Consider the following 23037-nt stretch of genomic DNA (forward strand, 5'->3'; position numbering starts at 1 on the left):
CTAACTTGCTCGATGGGATCCTTGCTAGTCACCGACTAGTTGGTCTCAGTTGTTGGGTATGTCACATTAGGCGATTGACTTCACAGCAGAATGTGTAAATGGAGGCTACGACAGAAAGTCATCTGATGTGACCTGAGTGTAACAAAGTGATTAAAGAATTTGAAACTTGTCAGGCTCCCAGATCAAACCTCACTTTGACCACTAACTAAAATAATTTAAACCGGTGAACGTGTAGTTCACATGAGCGTCTATGTATACCCTGACTAATAGTTTAGGATCAAAGTGGCTCCTAGTTCTCATTGCACCACGGCCACTGAGGGCATACACAGCCAACTCAAGAGTTTGAAACTGGTTGGCTCCCAGTTCACATTGTACCTCAGCTGCACTTGGTGTCCAGTTCACAGTACAGCTCAGTCCGTTTGCCTGTCTCCAGCCATGTGGCTAAAGAATCTTTGATCAATAGTTTTCCCAGTTCACACTGCATTTTCACCACAATGTCCTTATACAGCCCAGTGGTTAAACAGTTTGCAATCGTCAAACTCCTACTTCAAATGACATCCTAGCTACTGTTCTGGTATAAATTTGAGTGGGCAAAGGGTTAGAAATCAGTAGATATCCTGTTATTATCTTTGTAAACGGCCCGGAGTTTGAGCACTGCGAGCTCCCAGCTCACACACAGCCATCTGTAGTCGCTAGAGGGTTTGTAACCAGCAAGTTCCCACTTCACACTGCTTCTAAGCCACTATTGTCACGTCAAGTGAAACATTTGACACCATTAGTCTCTCAGGTAAGTACTGGCTCAGCCAGTGGCACCTTCTCTTTTCTTGAGTTGATCCCTTTGAAGAAGTATGGAAACTCAGTGGGCAGTTCTGACTTTTCAGCATCCCAGTATAAGTTCTAGCCTTTGATGTACCCCCTACAAGTAGAGATGTTGCTTTCCACATTAATTATTCCTAGCCCTAGTGAAAGATTCTGTTCTTTTTGTAGATGGCGAAAGTTGAAGCGGACCTAAGCAGATCCAAATCTTTGCGTGAGAAACAGTCGAAAGAGTTTGCCAAGCAGCTTGAAGACCAAAGGCAAAGATACGAGCAGCAGGTCTGTACTTTTAGAATACTGGCTTACATGACAGATCAAAACTCTCCCATTTCCTTTCTGCACTTCTGCCGTCTTCGTGATAGGTGTGCTGGTGCCGAGGTTCAAAAGGACGGTGTAAGTAAACCTGTTTTTCTCTTATTATTTGTTATAAGAGGACATGGCTGAACCTCCTTTAAGCCTCTGCTTCAGTGATTTTGAAAAGTGTTTCATTAGTTTCTGGAAAAGAACGAGAAGTGTGAGCCCCCATCCTGTTCTGAAAAATCTAATGTAGGCAAAGTTACAGCTGGAACTTCCTCGGCTTGATTGTGAAAGGGACATCCAGTGTGATTACACACAACAGAGGAACATAGACCCTCGTCATGCCTTTTAGACATCTTGCCTTTCAAGTCGCCTTTCATGCTTTAATAACAACAACATTTATTTCTATAGCACGTTTTCATACAAACATTGTAGCTCAAAGTGCTTCACAAGATGAAATAAAAGGAAGTTAATTTAAAACAAACAAGATGAGGCAATAATATTATACAGTATGCAACAAAGAATAAGATAAGGTCAAAAGAAAATCAAAAAAGAAACTCCAGTTAAGCTGGAGGAAAACAAAAACAAAATCAGCAGGGGTTCCAAGACCAATAGACCACCCAATCCCCACTGGGCATTCTACATAATATTGATGGTTTACAGGCTTCACATTGAAGATGATGATGGTCATGTGGACATCTGGGATACCCGCCATTCAAGCCATAAACACAGAGGGCAGTATGGTATCTTGATCAGGTGGTGGCAGCACAGATCGTCATCACAGTAGAACCGGAGAGGACAGTATAGATTAGTAGGGAACTGCAGAACCCGGAGGAAAATGATAATCCATTGCCGTATAGGGACACAACTAAAATGTACGTATGATAAAGCCTTTTTAAAATAATGGGTTTTTAGCAGTTTCTCAAACTGTTCTACAGTATTAGCCTGGCAAATTTCTGTTGGTATTCCAAATTTTAGGCGCAAAACAGCAAAAGGCCATCTCACCATTAATAATAAGCAGACCTTCATTTGAAGGCCTGAGGCTACGACTTGGAGTGTAAGGGGACAGGCATTCCAAAATATAGGATGGGGCGAGATTATTTAAGGCTTTGTAAACCATTAATAGTATTTTAAAGTCTATTCTAAATGACAAAGGTAGCCAATGTAACAACACTAAAATTGGTGAAATGTGCTCAGATTTTCTTTTTCAAGTTAGTGCAGAATGCAGCAGCAAGAATCTTAACTGATGTCTCTCTTAGGTAGTCCTGTAAGGAGTGCATTACAGTAATCTAGTCGACCAAAAACAGCGCAAATTAATTTTTCAGTGTCTTGTAAAGTTATGATTTTAGCTATATTCCTTAAGTGAAAAAATGCTGTCCTAGTAATCTGATTAATATGTGATTTAAAATTTAGATTAAGAGTCCATAGTTACCCCTAAATTCTTTACCTCCAATTTGACTTTAAAGCCTAAGGGCCGAGTTTATTTCTAATACCCTTGCTATATCCATGTTTGCCAATCACTAAGATTTCAGTTTTTTCCTTATTTAGTTTGAGAAAGTTACTTCTCATCCGTTCGTAAAAACACAAGTAAGATGCAGCATCAGAGAATCAAGAGCTTCAGGGTCGTCAGGCGCTATTGATAAATAAAGCTGTGTGTCGTCAGCATAGCTGTGGTAGCTCACCTTGTGCCTTGAGATAATCTGACCTCATGGAAGCATGGAGATCGAAAAGAGCAGTGGACCCAGCATAGATCCTTGTGGAACACCATACAGAATGTCATGTTTCTTCGAAGTATAATCACCACAACTAACAAAAGAATTTTCTACCTGTTAAGTAAGACTCAAGCCAATTTAAGATGTTACTTGAGAGGCCCACCCATTGACTAAGGCGTTTGTAAGAATACTGTGATCAATGGTGACAAATGCTGTACGGTACTGAAGTCTAAGGGCTGGTTTATACTTCACACTCAGAACACGTACACATCATGAGTGCCACGCGTTCCCAGCGTTCATTTGACGCATCCTCTAAGCACGTCCTCAGAAATTAATGCAATAATTCTTTTTTTCTTTGCATTTATAAAGCGATTTTCTCACTACTCAAAGCGCTCAGCAATTGCAGGTTAAGGGCCTTGCTCAAGGGCCCAACAGAGCAGAGTCTCTTTTGGCATTTACGGGATTAAAAATGGTCTATTTCATTATTAAAGTGGAAATTTTGACTTTAATCTCATATTTTATTTTGTCATTAAAGTAGAATATCATAAATGTCATCTTAAAACTAACCCACTTGTGCTTCTGGGGTTTCCTCTTGCACTGACAACAGCGGCAGGCAGCGATTGCCACACAGAACGCATTTCATTTATGAGATTTCAGCTCTCGGCACATTTAGAATCCTTAGATTTATACTTGATATCACTTTAAGGGTGAAATGTGTTAAACTATGTATATTACATTTTACAGATGAGTCGTTAACATTGTTTAAATAATAAATACTGTTAATAATTACACATGTGGGGGTGGCACGTTGGCGTAACGGAAGCTGGTGCCTCACAGTAGGGTGTCACGTCCCTGGTATTCCCTGCCAGGAGTTTGCATGTTTTCTTGGTGGGTTTCCATAGTGTGCGCCGGTTTCCTTTCAAGGACATGCAGGTTTGGGATTTTGTCGATGCTAAAATGGCACTAGTATATGTTGTGTGCTTGTGTTGTCCTTGATGGCCCGTCCAGGGATCGTTTCTGCCTTGCGCCCAATGCTAGCGGGCGCGTCCCTGGGTTGATTGATGTAATCATTAAACATCCATCCTTTTCAGAGATATTGTGGCAAGGTGTCCTCGGAATTTAATGGATGTTTCGGCAATTCACTACACAGCAAAGCCGACTGTTGTATTCTCACTGTGATGATATTTATACTGCCACCTGATGGAATTCTTCAGATTTACATAAAAGACGTGTGCAAATATAAACTTGCGTAGCAGTAGCGTCTGCAGGTGCACACATCGCGTGATTTATAAACCCATCCTTAGAGAACAAGAACAGATATATGGCCTCTGTCCGCATTAACCCACAAGTCATTTACTATTTTAAATAGTGCAGTTTCTGTATGGCAGTGGTTCTCAAACTGTGGGGCGGGGCGCGAAGATGTGAAAAAAGAAAACAAGAATCGAAAATATGAAAAATACATCTATTGAAACCAAAACAAATGAACTTAAACTACATTCTGATACTAGAAAATAAATATAGAGTTAGATAAATGTCGATAAAAGTTAAGTAGGTATAATAAAATATGCATCTATGATATATCGTTAATTAAAAAAGAACAAATTGGTATTAGTGGGCTCCTTTCAAAAAAACGTTAGGAGGGCGCAATTAAAACTGTTATGAAAACTCAGGTTGCAAATACTTAAAGGCTGAGAAACACTGCTATATGGTGTTTTGTTCTGAAACCTGACTGACACGTGTCAAGAGTGGAATGTTTATTCAAGTAATCATTCAGCTGCATGATGACTGCCTTTTCTAGAATTTTACTTAAGAAAGGCAGGTTAGAAATTGGACTAAAGTTGTCAGAAACAGAGGATTCAAGGTCATTTTTCTTGAGGAGTGGTTTAACAACTGCAGTCTGAAGACAGTCAGGGAAGTCCCCCATATCTGGTGATGAGTTCACTACTGTATGTCAATTACGTGGTCAGTTAGCACAACAGAGACTTCTTTGAGAAAGCCTGTTGCTATTGGCTCAAGGACGCAGGTGGAGGGTTTCAGTTGAGAAATTGTTTTACGTAGTTTGGGTGGATTGATTCTGGTGAAATAATTTAAAATGGAATACTGGGGTTCAGTCGGATTAAGTTTGGGGGAATGTACTATATTATTTCTAATGTCATTAATTTTGTGATTAAAAAATATATAGCGAAAGCCTCACAAGTTTCACTAGTAGGTTTTTAAGAAGCGCTCCGTTGAGTGAGCTGGGTTTAGAACACGATCAGTAGTTGAGAGTAAAACTCTTGGATTACCAGCGTTATTATTTATAATGTTAGATAAATAGCACTGCCTCTCAAGGTGGACTACAGTAATCCCTCACTTATCGCGGGAGATAGGTTCCAAGGCCAACCGCAATAACTGAATTTCCGCGAAGTAGGGACACTATATTTATTTAATTATTTAACGTGTATTTGGACGTTTTTAAACCCTGCCTGTATTGTTTACAACCCACCATTTACTCTATTAAAAACAGGGACAACTGCTAAGCAATATGAAATCGGTAGATAAGTTTACACTTACTGTATAGCGAAGTACACGTAGCAGCTTGTAGGCGGTCATGACGTCGTCGACCTTGTTGCAAAGATTCCTAAAGCAGATTCCATCCAGACTACTGCCTTATCATGTCCACTTGCAACTCGTTTTGCACCCTGGTTAAAGGACACTGCGCCCGTAGATCTTATATGCTTTTCCTCCTTTATTAAATAAAAAGAATCGATGTCCTGCAGCGGTGTAGCTGTTCCCTTCCTTCAACATATCCAAAACTTTTACCTTTTCTGCAATCATTTGCATCTTCTGTTGGTGCTTGGACACGGCCCCTGAAGCATTAGCACGTTAATGATGAATGAGTGAGATGAGACTTCCTGGTTAATGCAACACTCCATCGCTGAGCCAATCAGCAGCACACAGGAACTTAACTGCGTGCTCTGATTGGGTAGCTTCTCAGCCATCCGCCAATAGCATCTCTTGTATGAAATCAACTGGGCAAACCAACTGAGGAAGCAAGTAAAAAGACCCATTGTCTGCAGAAACCCGCGAAGCAGCGAAAAATCTGCGTTATGAATTTAGATATGCTTACATATAAAATCCGCGAAGTCGTGAATCCGCGAAAAGTGAACCGCGAAGTAGCGAGGGATTACTGTACATTGTTATATTCAGTTATTTTAGACTTTAATATTTCATAATGGACTGTCGTTTTCTCCATTTACGCTCAGCTCTCCGACACGTTCTCCTTAAGTATTTCTTGACTTTCTCACTTGAAGGCCTCAATAAACAAGTCCCTGTTTCATCACACTTACCGTCCCTTCCCACTTGCATGTGTGTCTTTTTACAAGTGACTATTTCTAGATCTCCAGAGGTTGGTGGCCACCATGAGTGTGATATTCATTTCTGCTGGAGATGAATGTCTCTATAGATGGTAGATGGTTGCTTTTTGCCCAGTCCATAATTTTGTCCTTAATGTTGTTCCTCTTCACCTTCTGGGTCCTTCCCTATTGACTGCATAAGTCCCCTCTCTGTGAGCAGAATCCATTGAGGTACTGGTTAGGCTGACTGCCCCGCTTCATAAACACCAAAGCTTCACATATCCTCCTCTGCTCTACCCACAATACAGCTGTCTCAAAGTCACGCTGAACCAGTACAGTCTGATTAGTGCCTTAGGGTAGAGAGTGTAATGCATGTCCAGCCAATGCGCACCAAGTAAGAGAAATGAGTGTTGCAGAAATGGAAATCGAATCATTTGCATACCTTGGCATGCTGACCTCCCAAGCCAGTTTTTATGCAAATTAGACTTCTGCCAATTGCAACATCTTTTTGGTCATTTTGTGTTTTTACAGGGCATCTCTAAACTCTCTGGAGGAGTTAATCTGTATTGTTTGTTAAATGGCTACGTTTATGATAGTGTAGGTATGTTATCTGACATTTTCAGTAACACCCTGTGGGTTCATTTATGGTTTCCTTAGAGTCACAGAACTTGTTTGATTCCTTCTTAAACTCGGTGGAACTCTCCTGTTTTTCGCAGAGTAGTGGCAGCGCTGTGTAACCCCAATGATTTTCAATGTATAACTAAAGAAGTTTGATGAACTGAATGGCCTCCTTTCATTTTGAACCCTTCTTATTTTATTATTACCATTGTAGCCTGGTACGTATTAGGATTTTTTCAGTCATCAAAATATGGTAAGAGCTTATTGAGCGTGTGAGCGTCTCCTGGCAGCAGTGTGTACCAAGTTGGACACAGGCGGCCAGTCATGTGGGCCGGCATGTGAAATAAAGCCACCTGAAGCTGCCCATCTAACACCCCCATATCCCCTGCCCATGCTCCCTCTCCCCCCATTTATCTTTAGTACGCATGAAACCATACACATGCAATAAGTATTGCTATGCAGGCTACATGATGCTGTGTATTCTCTGAACTTTACAAAAGCATCAATATTTTTGGAAGAAAATGTGTAACAATTGGAAAAAGAGCTTTAAAGTAATAAAACACAAAGATGGCACAAAAATATACAAATTGTGGGAACCAGCCCAGACACAAACAGGCAGACACTGATGGTTCAAAACCACACACACGTTTATTGCACATATTTACAGTAAAGTCCACAACCCAGTGCCCCTGCACCAAGCACCCTCAGTCCAGGCCTCTTCCAATGCCTTCCTTCTCCGCCTCCACTCCTGTCCTCTGAGCTGCGTCCACTTCCACCCGACTCCAGCTGACGAATGGAGGGAGGTGGCCCCTTTTATGTCCACCCAGACATGCTCCAGGTGCCTCTTGACGAGCTTCCGGCAGCACTTCCTGGAAGCACTCCAGGTGTCCCTGGTTTTCCTTCGTGCTGACATCCAGGGCTTTTCAGGCATCTGGGCGCCCCCTGGCAGTGACCACGGGCCACTATCAGGTTGAGCTTCCATGCTCTGTTTCCGTGGTCCCCATACCAACCAGGGTGGCTGCCCTCTCATGGTCTGGAGGAGGCCTTCTTGGCGTCCCGGCTGGGTACCGCCCCCAGCTGCTGCCGCCGCCGCAACATAATGTAAAATAAAACCAAATGTGAAATGAAACTTCATTTTTTTTTTTTTTTTTTTTACTCATCCCGCATGATTCCCTAATATACACTGGCATTTACAAACTGCTAGCTAAAAAGGCGCCAGCCCTTTCTTAACTCAATGTATGTGGTGCAAACATTAGAGACATTTAATAGAAACTGAGACTGACATTTTTAAACAGATTCCAGAAATTAACAGAATTTTACAAAATGACATAATCAGTTTACAGTAATCCCTCCTCCATCGCGGGGGTAGCGTTCCAGAGCCACCCGCGAAATAAGAAAATCCGCGAAGTAGAAACCATATGTTTATATGGTTATTTTTAGATTGTCATGCTTGGGTCACAGATTTGCGCAGAAACACAGGAGGTTGTAGAGAGACAGGAACGTTATTCAAACACTGCAAACAAACATTTGTCTCTTTTTCAAAAGTTTAAACTGTGCTCCATGACAAGACAGAGATGACAGTTCAGTCTCACAATTAAAAGAATGCAAACATATCTTCCTCTTCAAAGGAGTGCGTGTCAGGAGCACAGAATGTCACATAGATAGAGAAAACAATCTCTAGCAAACAAATCAATAGGGCTGTTTGGCTTTTAAGTATGCGAAGCACCGCGGCACAAAGCTGTTGAAGGCGGCAGCTCACACCCCCTCCGTCAGGAGCAGAGAGAGAGAGAAAGAGAGATAGAGTTTGTTTTTCAGTCAAAAATCAATACGTGCCCTTCGAGCTTTTAAGTATGCGAAGCACCGTGCAGCATGGCATTTCAGGAAGCAGCTGCACAGAAGGTAGCCAACGTGAAGATAATCTTTCAGCATTTTTAGACGAGCGTCCGTATCGTCTAGACGTGCGAACAGCCCCCCTGCTCAATCCCCCTACATCAGGATCAGAAAAAGTCAGCGCGAGAAAGAGAAAAGTACGCTGGGTAGCTTCTCAGCCATCTGCCAATAGCGTCCCTTGTATGAAATCAACTGGGCAAACCAACTGAGGAAGCATGTACCAGAAATTAAAAGACCCATTGTCCGCAGAAATCCGCGAACCAGCAAAAAATCCGCGATATATATTTAAATATGCTTACATATAAAATCCGCGATGGAGTGAAGCCGCGAAAGGCGAAGCGCGATATAGCGAGGGATCACTGTATCTACAAAGAGATGTGCATGGGCACCCGATCCATCATAAACATATTGGGTGCTCAAAAATGATAGACTACAACATAAATAATAATCCAACAGCAGCAATAATAATGATGACAATCTTCAAACTGTCATAACATAGGAGACACAGACGTGTCGCAGTAAAAGCAAACGATTGGCACGACTCTGGACTTTGTATTAAATCAGTCTTAACCACTGCGTTCAAAGTATGAGCATCTCTTAAATGGACTTACAATAAAACGTTTGTTACAACTCCACAAATACCAACCATCGATGACTTGATAATTAATTATACTCTATACCTTCATTCCTAACATGCTTATAAAGTTGCTGTCTTGCTGTAAAAATTAACATTGTGCATTCATTGGATGGTGATATTGCATTCTTTGCATAAATTAGCACATATATGGTTTGCTGCCCTGGTGGTCTGCAGCTGCCATATCCTTGAACTCAGATCAGTGATAGTCATGACTGGGGTAGACAAGTGTAATGAGGACTTAAGGCAGTAAGACTGATGCAAAGTGCTTTTTATAAACCATACAATAAATCCAAAGAAAGTCCAAACATATGCAAATTGTGTCATGCGGCATCTTCTTCAAAAAACACAGTTCTCTAGTTAGGAAGTTCAAATCAATAAATAATCCACTGGGACGTGTTGAGCCCAACTTCGTCCCCCATGCACTAACTCCATTGGTGTCTATGGGATCCCTAGGGGCCATGATAGTTCCTACTGTCTGCTGTTGAGCAGTATGCCCCCCTTCACCACCTTCTCACCACACAGGCTTCCTACCGATTCTCTCTTCTCCTTTCATTGCTCTAACATACTCAGTTTCTTTTCTCTATCTGCTCTTTCTCAGTTTGATCCTCTTTCTAATCTACTCGGGCTCCTTTCATACATCGTGGGTGCAGGTGCCTTGATTATGATCCGTGGAGCATCAATGATGAAACTGGCCAAACTAATTGTACGTTCACATGCAAACACAGTTAGTCCAGTTTCCTCATTAAACACGCCAGGGCCACATAGCCACACTGCCACATGCACCCATGCCCAAGGATCATGAGCTGCCCTGTTTTTTATTCTAAATACCCTTTTAGGTGCCTTACCACATCTGCTAAACAGGAATCGAGAGGAAATTATTAGAGCTAATCATTATATTTCTATTTTAAATAATTTTGTGACTGTATTGGGTAGTCCGTTTATTTCAAGGGCATAAATATAACTTACTAGAGGGCTTTGCCCCCTACTTACTTCGCTCGCCAACCCCACCGGCCTGCACTACGCACCAGCAACTTCATGTCTGTGCTCCCCTCGTATGAGGATTTCACTTTCACTAAACAACAAATCTTTTAATTCTCACAGATACGCCTCTTCATTGGGAAGAAACACTACTTTTCCCTGATGGCAACATGAATTAGACGATCTACAAGTCTCCGACTTAAAGTTTAAAGCCGAACAATATATTTGATCTCTTCACCGAGTAATAATTTCTGTTTGTTAGCGCTAATGCGATCTTTACTATAGTTTTTTTGAGACTTTCAAATTTTCGTACTTCCATTATCTCTAATCTGCTCTTCATGTGTATTGCGCCAGTGTTTTTGAATTCTTTACGGCATTCCGCTTTGTCATCTACTCTTTGTCTTTTGTTTCCGGTCCTGAGCGTGGTTAAATCTCTTGGCACAAAGTCTCGTCTCGCGGCCCTTGAAATTATCTCTCTGAAAAAGTCATCTTTCGTCCCAGGATTTTTTTATTATAATAGAGAGATATTGTTCAAGTTTATGAGGCTGCATATTAAAATAGTAATGGCGCTGTCACCATCAATGTAAGCTACCTGGCAGGCTAGAGAGCTAAATAAAGAGATATCACAACTATACTGCACTTATGCTGCCATTCAAAGAGAGCTCATTTTTCTCTTGTGTGACGTTGATTCAGTCTTCTTATAGAAATGTGAAAGGATTTTAGTACGGCCCTGTCTTTACTGCCTTTCTAAGGTGCTCTTTTTATACCCAATCATGTCACTGACCTGTTACCAGTTAACCTAAATGTTCCTCCAGCTGTTTCTTTTTAGTCATCTTCTTCTTTCGGCTGCTCCCGTTAGGGATGCCACAGTGGATCATCTTTTTCCATAAGCTGTTTCTTTTTAGTACCACTTACATTTTCAGATTTTTGTTGCCCTGTCCCAACTTTTTTTAAGACGTATTGCTGCTATCAAATTCAAAATGAGCTAATATTTTTCATGAAACAGTAAAATGTCTCACTTTCAATATTGTGTTCTATTGTGAATAAAATATGAGATTTGCAAATCATTGCATTCTGTTTTTATTTACATTTTACACGGTATCCCAACTTTTTTGGAATTGCGGTATATGCCCTGTTCTTTCTGAATTTCTGTGAAGCACACTGAGCATGGGAAAATAAACTGTATTATGATTATTAATAATTAATTATGTGTCGGCATTGATGATCTTACCTCCACCTCTGTTGCCCTCCCCTGAGGTGGGGGGATACCACATGGCTCCATCCTGGGACCTCTTCTGTACCCCTTGTACCTGCTGCCACTCTGCGCTATTTTCCAGAAACACTGTATTTCCTTTCGTCTTTATGCGGACGACTGTCAGTTTATGTCCCTCTGAAGCACCCTGGTCCATGCTCTGTCCAACCCCTGCTTGACTGCCTTATTGACCTAAGGAGTTGGATGGCATTACATTTTCTACATTTTAATGAGAACAAGACAGAAGTCCTGCTGTTTAGACCCAATGGCACCAGCGGGACCCCCTGCATATACCTTTCCACTGTGGCTCAATATGAGAAATCCATGATAACAAATTTAGGTGTGAAAATGGATTCTGCTTTAAAACTTGATAGCCATGTGAACGCAGTGGTAAAACCTTGCTTTTTCCAGTTGAGGCAGCTGTCAAAAATCAAGCCTGTTTTGTGTAAACGCAACCTTGAAACAGTGATACCTGCTTTTATAACCTCTCATCTAGATTTTGGAATTAGCCAGGCCTCCATTGCTCGACTACAGCTGGTCCGGAATGCCACTGCTCGATTTTTAACTGGTACAAGCAAGCATGAGCACGTTACCCCAATTTTGGCTTCTCTTCACTGGCTTCCAGTTCATTTTCGAATCCATTTTAAGATCCTTGTATTTGTTTTTAAATCTTTTAATGGTTGTGCCCCATTTTGATTGTCGGAACTGCTGCACCCTTATGTTACCGTCTCGCAGTCTCAGGTCAGCAGACCAGATGCTTTTATTTGTTCCTAAGACACGATGCAAACTTAGAGGAGATGGGGCTTTTTCAGCTGCAGCTCCATAACTCTGGAACGATTTGCCATTGCACATTAGGCAGGCTCCTTCACTTGCTGAATTTAAATCTTATTTAAAAACACACTTTTAGTCCCTGGCCTTTGACCCAGTATGAGATGTTGGCTATCTGTGTACTTTTTTATTATGAATCTCTTCAGCTCTTATGTGTTTCTGTTTCTTTTACTTTTTGGTTATTGTGTGTCTTATATGTTGGGTTTTATTGTACAGCACTTTGGTCAGCCTTGATGTTTTTAAAGTGTTAAAGTAATTAATTGGAAACTTTTGAAATGAAAAAATATCTCGAAATTTTTAAGAATACAGTTGAACTCCAGTTATCTGAAGCAAATTTGCAAGTATAATACACTGCTTTTCTTATAATTCATAAAAGCTTAGTCAAAAATACTGTACCCAGTATGTAAATACTACACCTCTATACTCGACTGTCCGAAGTGAGTGGTCAAGGAGATGGTGACTGTGGGCATGGCTCATTCACCCCCTCCCCAACTGAACCCCTTGGCAGTGTGTCGCCAGTGTTGACCGTTTACACATGCCCTGCTCTTTCATTCACTTTGACTTTTGTGTTAATACATTTCTAAAGTTTATTAAGTCTTGCAGGGGGTTGATTTGATTTGAACTTAGTTCTGTAAAATTCGACTTGTTTGTATGGAATGTTATTTGCTTTTAATAAATTCCATAAAGTGCTTAAAAAAATAATAAATAAAAATAAAGTTTATTAAAACTGCATCTTGAATATCACAATGAGCAGGAAAATGAAGAGTGTTGTGGTGTCCTTACCAGCAAAACTGGAAGCTGTCAAACAGATGGACCAGGGAGAAACGCTGCCATCCGTTTTATCCGAGTTTTCTCTTATCTGAGGTAGCATCGGCCCACATTACCTTAGATAGTTGGGGTTCTACTGTAGAATATAAATAAGGTACTCGATGTATATGGAATTCTATAGGCTCACACTTAACTGTTTTGCGTTATTATTTTGTAATATTATAAAAAAAAATTACTTCAAAATACCGCCCTGACCAAAAGTGCCTCCTAAGGCAATTGTCTTGTGGCCTCACCTGATGCGCCATCCTGCACAAATCCACACTAACTCATACAGAGGCCAATCTGGAATTTCTGGTTATCCAAACCTGCATGTCTTTGGAGATGCGGGAGGAAAATCCATAAAGACATAAAGTGGGAACATGCAAACTGCCCACAGGATGCTGGATCCATGAAGTAGAAGTGCCACTTTCCTTGAAATGTACCCTTTTTTTTTTTTTTTTTTTTTTTTGCCTTTGCTGGGCACATTCATTCATCCAGTACCCTTTTTTGCAGAACTATAATGTAATTTAAGGAAAGGGAATACTGACCAAACATTAGGTTTTCATAAACTGTCAGCATAGGCAGATTCTGTTTGTGTTGCTGACTTGGCACTCTGTTCACTTGCTAGGTGCACCACGTTCAACGTCTCTGACGATGCTGAAGTGCAAGGCGATCAAAGCGTAGCCTGACATTGCCTCGCATCCCCATGAACTGAGTCGGTGCCTGCCTGCAACCATAAAGAAGCGTCGCAGGCAGGCACTCTCCCAAGAAACTCATATTTGTAAGAGAGCGGCACATTTCATCTTTCTATTTTGAAAATCCACCAAAACTGAAGAAAAATCTAAGTGACTGCTCCGAACAGCTGTGTGGCCTCAAGCTCACTAGAGAGGCAGGCATCCCGTCGCTCTCCATTCAGCACCCCACTTGAAAGGCCGCATTCGTAGGGCAGGTAGGGTGCCATTGTGCCTAGTCGGGGAGGATTAGTATCAAAGCATTGATGACTAGGCCAAGGTTCCTGGACTGCCATTCACTGCTAGCAGGGAGAGCCATAGATCAGCCAAGGTCACCATGTCCCGCGCAGCTGGGGCTGAGGAAAGATCCTGGGAATCAGTAGCTTTATATGAAACATTGAAGCACTTGGCTTCTCTACATACATTTGTTTATATCAGGGTACGAAACCTTCAAACAAAATGTTTGATCAGTCCCTTTCTTTAAAATATACTTCATCTAAAAAAGATTAAAAACGGTTTGAAACAGAAGGCATGCAACTGCATCCTGTTATTATGAAAGCGGAATTCCATAATGTGAATGTCAAAGGAAAAAAAATGGCATTCAGATGTTGGTGCCAGCCAGGCCACTGAGGACTGAATTAGATGGTGCAATAAACCCATCACCTTTGAAGGTTCTGCTCGACGCCATTTTGAATAACTCATAAGTGCCGCCCCCTTGAATTTCGTGTGGACGCTGACTGCTCATTCTGTCAGCGCGCGGGCTGCTAAATGGTGAGCATGTGAGGTATTGATGATGTAACAGGATGTGCCGCAATGCTTTTTTTAAGGAAAAGAAAAAAAAAAAAAAAAAGGTGCAGTGGACAGGTTGTCATGACAACAGTGATTGGAACTGATGAAATATCGCTCTTCGTTGTCCAATTAGATTGTGGAGCTGAAAGTGAATCAGGAGCGTGAGAAGTCGGAATATTTTCAGAAGCACAACGCCGAGAAAGATCTTCTGGTACAAGGCCATGAGCAAGAGATTGAGAAGCTGGAGAAAGAGCAGCGGGCAGCGATGGCACGGCACGAAGAACAGATGCAGGAGTGGCGGCAGCGCAGCAACCAGGTAGGGGTTTCTCCGCTGTCGTGTGGGCATGTGGTGAACCTAGAATGCCTTGTGCACATGGCAATGGAATGGAATGGCTTTGGGAGGGTTTGCCATTCTTTGCGAGGATTTCTGTCCGGTCTCTACGCCTGCTGCGCCAGCGACCTATTTTTCTTCCTATTGTCTTTTTATTTATAAGGAGATTAAATTTTCTGTTTGTTCATCATGAGATTTATGCGGTTTACTCACTTCCCCCAAACTCCTCCTTTACCCCAGTGGGACACCAGTAAGTAGAATGACCACCAGCTGTGGGTATGTTTGACTCTTCAGACATGCTGATGTAATGTGCGTGGCAGCTGCAGACCAGGCTGGAGGTGGGGATTCTGGGCTATGACAGGCCTGATGGTGTCCCCCCACTGTTATGGAGGATGTCTAAATGAAGGACGGTTGCTGCACAGCTATAGAAAAAGGCCCCGTCGATACCCGCAGGAGAATTCTGGAAGGCAAGCACACCACCAAGAAAGTTTTATGCGCCAGCGCTGCATGCCAAGCTTGTATCCTCCAAATCTACAGCTGATTGGTCAATCCTTTGCCTTCCTGTGATGCGTTGAATTTGTGTACCTTCACAGTTGACACCATGGATGAATGGAGACAGAGTGTATGAACATACATGTGTTTGTACAGGTGAAAGTGTGGAGATGTACATGTAACAATGTGCCGACAGGTGTATGCACTTGGGCATGTCTACAGGTGAGCAGTGTTTGTCTCAGATAAGGATGTAAGTGCATATACAGAATGTGAGCATGTTTGCTTGTAGCAGAATGGCAAGATATTTGCATATTCAAGTTCAAGAAGGCATGTGCAATTAAATACATTAGAACTGGTATTTTCACTTATTGCCTTGGTGTAATACAGGTAAAGCAGAGTTAAAGTGATATAATATACAGTACCAAGAACTCAACATACAATAAAGTACAATAACGTGTAATAAAATAGCAGAACAGGTAACCCACTGGAAGCTCAGCCACTACTTGGATGGGAGAACATCTAGGAAGAGCTTGGGTTGCTACTGAAAAAGGTGTTAGTGAGGCAATTGGGGACGCTTACCCTGTGGTCTCCGTGGATCCCAATCCTCAAGTGCAATGAAGGGGACACTGAGCTGTAAAATTTGGTGCTTTTCCTCGGATGAGACATAAAACCAAAGTCCTGAATCTCGATGGTCATAGAAGATCCCTGAACATCCTTCGAAAAGAGTGGGGTGAACCCTGATGTCCTGGCTAAATTGCCCACCACAGCCTGGTCATTCTGGTCCCCCTAATCATCCCCTGTTCCTTATTGGCTAACTATCTCTCTCAATCCTTCACCGCCTAATTTAAATGTGTGGTTGGGGAAAGCACTGCAAGTTCCATGAAGAAATGTTGGGACGCCAGCGCAGTTGTCTCTGTTTAAATCCACCAACAAAAAGTAATGATAAAAGGCAACTATGCACGCCAATACAAGACAGCCATCAGGTTAGGCAATTACTGAGTTCTGGACAGGGAGAAAAGAGCACCATTCTGCAATGCACTCTGTTCAAGACTGAACACCCCCTTCTGACAGCTGCAAGCTTTATAGATGGGGTGGGGCTGGAAGGGATGGAGTCAGCTCACTGCACTGCGGAGGGAACAAAAGAGGGAAAGGTTAGCACAAGAGCCCCCTCTCAACCAGGGGTGATAGTACGTACCTCTGATGAGCCTAAAGAGTGATGCACAGACGTGTTTGTGTGACAGTGTACAGGAGCATAGATGGCTGCCATCGCATCATCCAGGCGGTTACTGAACATTGATGGTGGTTTAAGTAGCTCCGCCATTGTCTATGTAAAGCAGTATGAGTAGGTTAGCCATGCAAATGTTATTCATTTCTGTTTTTAAAAGCATGGCCTTTATCAAAGGATAGCAGTTAGTAAATTTAGGGATTTTTATTTATTTATAAGACATATCCCTTAGGGTAAAACTATCTTTGAACCTTCTCATCGATAAAAATAAGGGGGATGTGCAGGACTGTAGTAACTACAGGGGGATAAAATTGATGAGCCACAACATGAAGTTATGGGAAAGAGTAGTGGAAGCTAGGTTAAGAAGTGAGGTGATTATCAGTGAGCAGCAGTATGGTTTCATGCCAAGAAAGAGCACCACAGATGTGATGTTTGCGCTGAGGGTGTTGATGGAGAAGTTTAGAGAAGGCCAGAAGGAGTTGCATTGTGTCTTTGTGGACCTGGAGAAAGCATATGACAGGGTGACTAGAGAGGAGTTGTGGTATTGTATGAGGAAGTTGGGAGTGGCAGAGAAGTACGTAAGAGTTGTACAGGATATGTACGAGGGAAGTGTGACTTTGGTGAGGTCTGCATTCAATGTGGAGGTGGGATTACATCAGGGATCGGCTGTGAGCCCTTTCATATTTGCAATGGTGATGGACAGGTTTGACAGACGAGATTAGACAGGAGTCCCCATGGACTATGATGTTTGCTGATGACATTGTGATCTGTAGCGAGAGTAGGGAGCAGGTTGAGGAGACCCTGGAGTGATGGAGATCTGCTCTAGAGAGGAGAGGAATGAAGGTCAGTAGGAACAAGACAGAATACATGTGTGTAAATGAGAGGGATGTCAGTGGAATGGTGAGGATGCAGGGAGTAGAGTTGGCGAAGGTGGATGAGTTTAAATACTTGGGCTCAATAGTACAGAGTAATGGGGATTGTGGAAGAGGAGTGAAGAAAGAGTACAGGCAAGGTGGAATGGGTGGAGAAGTGTGACAGGAGTGATTTGTGACAGACGGGTATCCGCAAGAGTGAAAGGGAAGGTCTACAGGACGGTAGTGAGACCAGCTATATTATATGGGTTGGATACAGTGGCACTGACCAGAAAGCAGGAGACAGAGCTGAAGGTGGCAAAGTTAAAGATGCTAAGATTTGCAGTGGGTGTGACGAGGATGGAGAGGATTAGAAATTAGGACATTAGAGGGTCAGCACAAGTTGGAAGGTTGGGAGACAAAGTCAGAGAGGCGAGATTGCATTGGTTTGGACATGTGCAGAGGAGAGATGCTGGGTATATTGGGAGAAGGATGTTAAGGATAGAGATGCCAGTTAAAAAAAAAAAAAGAGGAAGGCCTAAGAGGAGGTTTATGGATGTGGTGAGAGAGGACATGCAGGTTATGGGTGTAACAGAGCAAGATGACGAGAATAGGACGATATGAAAAAAGATGATCCGCTGTGGCGACCCCTAATGGAAGCAGCCGAAAGAAGAAGAAGACGACAACCTCAGATTCTGATATGTTGGATTGGAAAAGTCTATTTGGTAGTATCACATACCCCTTCACAGGACCCCTAACCAAAAATAAACAATACAGCAAACAATACAAAATTAATATAAATTATAGAACTTGAAAATGGCATTAAGTCCTTATTGTGTTGAAACACATCTGCCAACAAGGGCCAGTCATCTTTTTACTTAAGTTACTGTTAGGTTTGCACAAACATTGTTTTCCCATTGGTCCTTGCAAAATTGCCCGGGCTGTGTTATGTTATTTGGGGAATAAACATGAACAGCAATTTTAAGATCTTCAGTGACATTAAGATCAGATGTCATTTTAGGCCACTGTAGTTTTGTTCTAGCAGTGTGTTTGCCTTGTTGAAACACAGACATCCTCTCTGCAGGTAGAGTTTCTCCATATTGTGCCCTTCTATACCTTTCTGTCTTGCTTACTGAAGATGATCTCATCATCACCCTTAAAAATGCTGACCTTGCTGGTGTGCATAATTTATTTTGTGCCCCTCACACAGTTCAGTATGCATGCAGAAATGTTTATTTCAGCCTCTTCAGACCACAATCTGATAAATATCTGCAGTATGATATAGTAGACATTTTTCAAACAATCTGTGAGCAAGGATATTTACTTTTATCCCTTATTTGCCAAAAGTCATTCTAATGTAATTCCCTGGCCATTGTTGGTCCGTGAGTTTTAATTGTAGCCATTAATTTTTCTCACACATTCAGAGTCTCAGTGGGCCTTTGGCATCAGCCACTTTAACTCTTGTATATATGGGACTTTCAGGAAACATTATTCCATACCTCGGGTCTTTAGCAACCTGACATATACAGTCAGCTCCAGAATTATTGGCATCCTTCCTGAAAATGAGCTAAAATTAATATATAAAAAGAGCCACACTTGCAGTGATTGATATTTTGGGGTTAAACTAAAGGGTAAGCCCCATGCTTTTATTGTCAAACATATTTTTGGAACACAAAGTTTTCCTTTAACAACACAAATTTTCATAAAAATGCAGATTCCAAAATATTGGCACCCCAAATTTCAGAACTTGGTGGAGACTCCCCTGATGACAATGACAGCGCTTAGCCTTTTTCTGTAGTGTTTAACAAGGTTGGAGAACACTTGTGGAGGGATTTTGGACCACTTGTCAATGTTTTGTTAGAAAACCCAAACACAGCCTGGATTAGACCCCCGGGACTACTGGCAGCAAAACAGCCCCAAAGCATCAAAGAGCCACCACCCTATTTTACCATAAGTATAAGGCGCCATTCTTTGTATGCAGTCCCCTTTTATTGCCAAACCATCTTCATGATGGTGTACTTGACTAAAAAGGTCAATTTTGTCTGACCACAACACATGATTCCAGTATTAACTGCAATGATGCATGGCAAAGTTCAGATGCTGGGATTTGTGTCTTGGTCCCAGGAAGGTCTTCTTTTCTTGAACTCATCCAAAAAGCTTCTGATCATGGTGGTGATGTCACTCTGTTGATTCTGACATGATGAAACCACCTGATTCAACTGAACTTTTCAGTTGTGAAACTGTGATCTATGGGCTCCTCTTTACCTCTCTTAGTATCCTCCTTACTGCATGTGGTCAGTATGTGGGTGCATTCCCTTCCTGGCAAATTTGCAACAGTTCAGTGCTTTTCAAACTTCTTTAGTATGGTCCTGAATGTGGTTACTGGTAATTTCAACTGAATGCCTATTTTTATAGCCATTCCCCAAACTATGCAGCTCAACAACTTTCCTCATTTGAGTTGAGAGCACTTTGGTTTTACCCATGTTAATGAATGACATTTTTGCTCACTTTTTGATGATGACTGTGTATATATAAAAATAAAGCCTCAAATAACCACAGCTGTGCAAACTTTTTACTGAATACCTCTTCCCTGAACATTATGCATTCTTTTTAAACAGATTTTTAATATTTCCTATAAAACCTAAATAATAACAAATTACTCTGTACAGTATTACTGTGCTACTCAACACAATAATCACAGAGCAGTGATTTGCTGTGATACTTGGACATATGTGGCATTTTCTGAGTTTTTTTGACTGCTTTTGCTTCTGTAAGAAGATACAGTGCATGTGGAAAGTATTCACAGCGCATCACTTTTTCCACATTTTGTTATATTACAGCCTTATTCCAAAATGGATTAAATTCATTTTTTTCCTCAGAATTCTACACACAACACCCCATAATGACAATGTGAAAAAAGTTTACTTGAGGTTTTTGCAAATTTATTAAAAATAAAAAAACGGAGAAAGCACATGTACATAAGTATTCACAGCCTTTGCCATGAAGTTCAAAACTGAGCTCAGGTTCATCCTGTTTCCCCTGATCATCCTTGAGATGTTTCTGCAGCTTCATTGGAGTCCACCTGTGGTAAATTCAGTTGATTGGACATGATTTGGAAAGGCACACACCTGTCTATATAAGGTCCCACAGCTGACAGTTCATGTCAGAGCACAAACCAAGCATGAAGTCAAAGGAATTGTCTGTAGACCTCCGAGACAGGATTGTCTCGAGGCACAAATCTGGGGAAGGTTACAGAAAAATTTCTGCTGCTTTGAAGGTCCCAATGAGCACAGTGGCCTCCATCATCCATAAGTGGAAGAAGTTTGAAACCACCAGGACTCTTCCTAGAGCTGGCCGGCCATCTAAACTGAGCGATCGGGGGAGAAGGGCCTTAGTCAGGGAGGTGACCAAGAACTCGATGGTCACTCTGTGCTCCTCTGTGGAGAGAGGAGAACCTTCCAGAAGGACAACCATCTCTGCAGCAATCCACCAATCAGGCCTGTATGGTAGAGTGGCCAGACGGAAGCCACTCCTTAGTAAAAGGCACATGGCAGCCCACCTGGAGTTTGCCAAAAGGCACCTGAAGGATTCTCAAACCATGAGAAAGAAAATTCTCTGGTCTGATTAGACAAAGATTGAACTCTTTGGTGTGAATGCCAGGCGTCACGTTTGGAGGAAACCTGGCACCATCCCTACAGTGAAGCATGGTGGTGGCAGCATCATGCTGTGGGGATGTTTTTCAGCAGCAGGAACTGGGAGACTAGTCAGGACAAAGGGAAAGATGACTGCAGCAATGTACAGAGACATCCTGGATGAAAACCTGCTCCAGAGCGCTCTTGACCTCAGACTGGGGTGACGGTTCATTTTTCAGCAGGACAACGACCCTAAGCACACAGCCAAGATATCAAAGGAGTGACTTCAGGACAACTCTGTGAATGTCCTTGAGTGGCTCAGCCAGAGCCTAGACTTGAATCCGATTGAACATCTCTGGAGAGATCTTAAAATGGCTGTGCACCAACGCTTCCCATCCAACCTGATGCTGCTTGAGAGGTGCTGCAAAGAGGAATGGGCGAAACTGGCCAAGGATAGGTGTGCCAAGCTCGTGGCATCATATTCAAAAGACTTGAGGCTATAATTGCTGCCAAAGGTGCATCGACAAAGTATTGAGCAAAGGCTGTGAATACTTATGTATAGTACATGTGGTTTCTCAGTTTTTTTATTTTTAATAAATTTACAAAAACCTCAAGTGAACTTTTTTCACGTTGTCATTATGGGGTGTTGTGTGTAGAATTCTGAGGAAAAAAATGAATTTAATCCATTTTGGAATAAGGCTGTAACATAACAAAATGTGGAAAAAGTGATGCGCTGTGAATACTTTCTGGATGCACTGTATTTCAGGTGATGTGGCTTGAGCTGTTTCACTCTGTGCAGCTGCTGTTGCTGCTGGCTCCCTTCACCTTCAACCACTGCCTTCTCCTCATCAGAACTGTGCCCCTCTATAGTTCCCAGCCCAGAACATTCAAGATCTAATGGCATCAGAAGTCTCCCTCTGTAATGCTTCACTCAGTGTTTCATCATCATTTGTCTCTTCACTGCCTGCTTCTGAATCTTTCTCTGACTCATCACCTACCCTCAACGGCAAGGACTCTTTCAAGGATTTGCTGTGCTTTTCTTAACTTATCTCTCTAAACTTATAAATGTCTAAATAAAAAGCAACAAGGAACATATATAGATACAAAGAAATCCTGGAAAAAGCATGTTTTGTTCACACACTGTTTGAGCACAAACACAGTTCTTGAAATGCCCAGGTAAAAATACTGACACTTTACTGCATTCAGGGTCACTAGTGACCCCATACATTTTAGATGAAGAAATGATCATAATAGTTTTAAACTATTTTGGCATATTTTGTGATAGTAAATTGTTGCAGATGAAATGAGGCATACTTGTGGAATAATGCATCCAGACTGTATCATATGACCCTGTGAAAGCAGGAAACGTGACATCACCAATCATGCCGTTTTTTTGTGGTCACCTCACTGCTCCATCAGTTTCAGCCAGGATCTGATCAATGTCTCCTAGATGGTTTTTTTTCTTGACAACATTCAGTGCCAAGCATTACTTATGATACCACTGTGTCAGATCTACAACCTCGTTTTCAGCAAATTTGGTGATTTGACTATTACTGTATCATTTCAGTGAACAGCCATGGCTGAAGAGTGAATGCAATGTGGAGCTGAAGAAACCTTCAGTTGCTGAGTGTTTAAAATCTGTGTGGATATGGTTTTGTTGCCTTTGTTTACCTCTTGGATTTTCTAATGGACAAACCAGGGTCCAGTTGCAGTTGGATTAACACAGGCTTAGAGTACTAATCTTTGAGACCAGCATATTTACCAATAACTAAAATTCAACCTTTGCTCTCTTGTCTGGGTGTTCAAAGGTAATGTG

General features: G+C 41.9%; 1 protein-coding gene across 1 annotated transcript in view; it reads left to right on the forward strand.

The window, feature by feature from the left end:
• Positions 1–23037, forward strand: part of cep112 (centrosomal protein 112) — a 243439-nt gene that overhangs the window by 141916 nt on the left and 78486 nt on the right. The window contains exons 19-20 of the mRNA XM_028819151.2: positions 988–1095; positions 14824–15006. Coding sequence (XP_028674984.2) covers positions 988–1095; positions 14824–15006 — 291 coding nt within the window. The remainder of the gene's footprint in view (positions 1–987; positions 1096–14823; positions 15007–23037) is intronic.

Source organism: Erpetoichthys calabaricus, chromosome 14 (assembly GCF_900747795.2).
Source record: "Erpetoichthys calabaricus chromosome 14, fErpCal1.3, whole genome shotgun sequence".
Taxonomy (NCBI): Eukaryota; Metazoa; Chordata; class Cladistia; order Polypteriformes; family Polypteridae; genus Erpetoichthys; species Erpetoichthys calabaricus.